The sequence below is a fragment of the Alligator sinensis genome, unplaced genomic scaffold, assembly GCF_000455745.1.
Source record: "Alligator sinensis unplaced genomic scaffold, ASM45574v1 scaffold17_1, whole genome shotgun sequence".
Taxonomy (NCBI): Eukaryota; Metazoa; Chordata; order Crocodylia; family Alligatoridae; genus Alligator; species Alligator sinensis.
The window spans coordinates 282,198-283,902 of NW_005842491.1; the positions used below are offsets into that span (position 1 = coordinate 282,198).

Here is a 1,705-nt window from a genome sequence, read left to right on the forward strand (position 1 = left end):
GTTGTCCCAGGACTGTAAAATACTTGTCTACAGTATTGGAAAACAAAAGGGTGCAGATGGTTTCCATTTCACAGCCTGATAGAATTGTGTGTGTTGAGATATGATGCAAAGAAGATCAGATATTAATGTTGTGTCTTGCTGTTTCTTCCCCCAGAGATCATTGATGACCTAACCAATTTAGTAGAAAACACAGATGACAAGCTTCGCAATCAAACTCGGCATGTGAAGATGGTGGACAAGAAGTCAACTTCCTGTGGTAGGAAATGGCTTAAGTTGAAATTCTATAAAAATCATAAAAGATTTGTGTCCAATGCATTATGCATGTCATGGGTCCCTTCACAGGAAACTCCCCTTAAAAAAGCAATTATGTTTAAGTAACTGATATTGTTAGTTGATAAAATTACAGATTGGAGTGATAAAAGTAACTGTCGATATATCCTAATTAATACTCTCCTAAGGTATTCAATTTGGTATGACATAATTTTCTAATAGCACTATGCAAAATCATTCCAGCACATACTAACTTAATTTAAAAACTGCCTAACTGATAGATCTCAAATTATTTTGGCATTACATAATCTACAATATATTAATATTTATGGCTGCTTTTGTATTAATGTTATAATTCTGTATAGTTATAGTACATTTTGTATACATTTTTTATAATGTATACTTACTGTATTTCTGGTTAGGAACCCAAAATATAGGTCATATCCATGGGAAGAGGAATGTGATTTGGAAAGATAAGGTCATGATAGATAGTTATATGTTTGTAGTATGGTGCATTAACTAAGAGGAAATACTAACAGGCTGTATAAACAAACTAATGTCAAATAGAAATATGGAAGCAGGTGGACCATTATTGTATCCATTTTTTGGTGAAACATTGTCTCCATTTTTTGGTGTCCACATTTCAGAAAGGATGCTAATGAACTAGGGAGGCTTCAAAGCAAGCTCCAAGAATAATTCAAGGTGCAGAAATAAACTGCCTTACAGTAAAAGATTAAAGAAGTTCAGTGTATGTGGCTTAACAAAAAAGAAGGTTAGGAGGTGACTTGAACATGGTTGTTAAGTACTTCAATGGGGAATGTATTTGATGATAGCAGACAAAGATCCATTACTTGGTAGTTGAAGTTGGACACATTCAGAATAGAAATGAGACCTTTTTTTTTAAAAAAAAACAATGAGGGTAGTTAACTAATGGCATAACTTCACTAAAGGTATGGTGAATTTGCCATCATTTATTCTCTTTCTCAAAACCATGTCCAAGTTCAGTCTGAGTCTGGGTTAGTATATTTTATTTAATGAAACTGTTAATGCTGTCATGAAATTAAATATAGGCCATAATAATCTTGTCAACCTTTCAGTGTGTGAGTCTATGAAAGAAAGTTAATTCTGCTTGTTTGTAACTTGTTTTGAAGTGAAGCTCTGAACTCAGATCTATAGACAGCTCTGCTTTTGTAATCTGATGTTTATCAGTTATGGACAGAATTATGGAGATAGCTACAGTTTCATGACTGGTTTTTAATTTTTTTTCTCTTTTTGTTAAAGGGGTGTAATCAACATAGTATATGAAGTTTTCTTTAAAAAAAAGTAGTAGTAATCTAGGGTGTTGTATTTGTCTTTGAGTCCCCCTGCCAACTTCTGTGCTTTTACTACATAGGCAGTTTCCCGTGTTTATGTGAACAACACTACAGGGGAAAGA

The 1,705-nt window shown here is 33.4% G+C and overlaps 1 protein-coding gene across 3 annotated transcripts in view; it reads left to right on the forward strand.

Annotated features, from left to right (window-relative positions):
- STX8 (syntaxin 8) overlaps positions 1 to 1,705 on the forward strand; it is a 181,761-nt gene that overhangs the window by 106,722 nt on the left and 73,334 nt on the right. For 2 of the 3 annotated variants that reach the window (XM_025212902.1, XM_006031271.3), the window contains exon 7: positions 155 to 256. In XM_025212902.1, coding sequence (XP_025068687.1) covers positions 155 to 256 — 102 coding nt within the window. Of the gene's footprint in view, positions 1 to 154; positions 261 to 1,705 lie in introns of all 3 variants that reach the window. The other variant, XM_025212904.1, reaches the window with a different exon arrangement.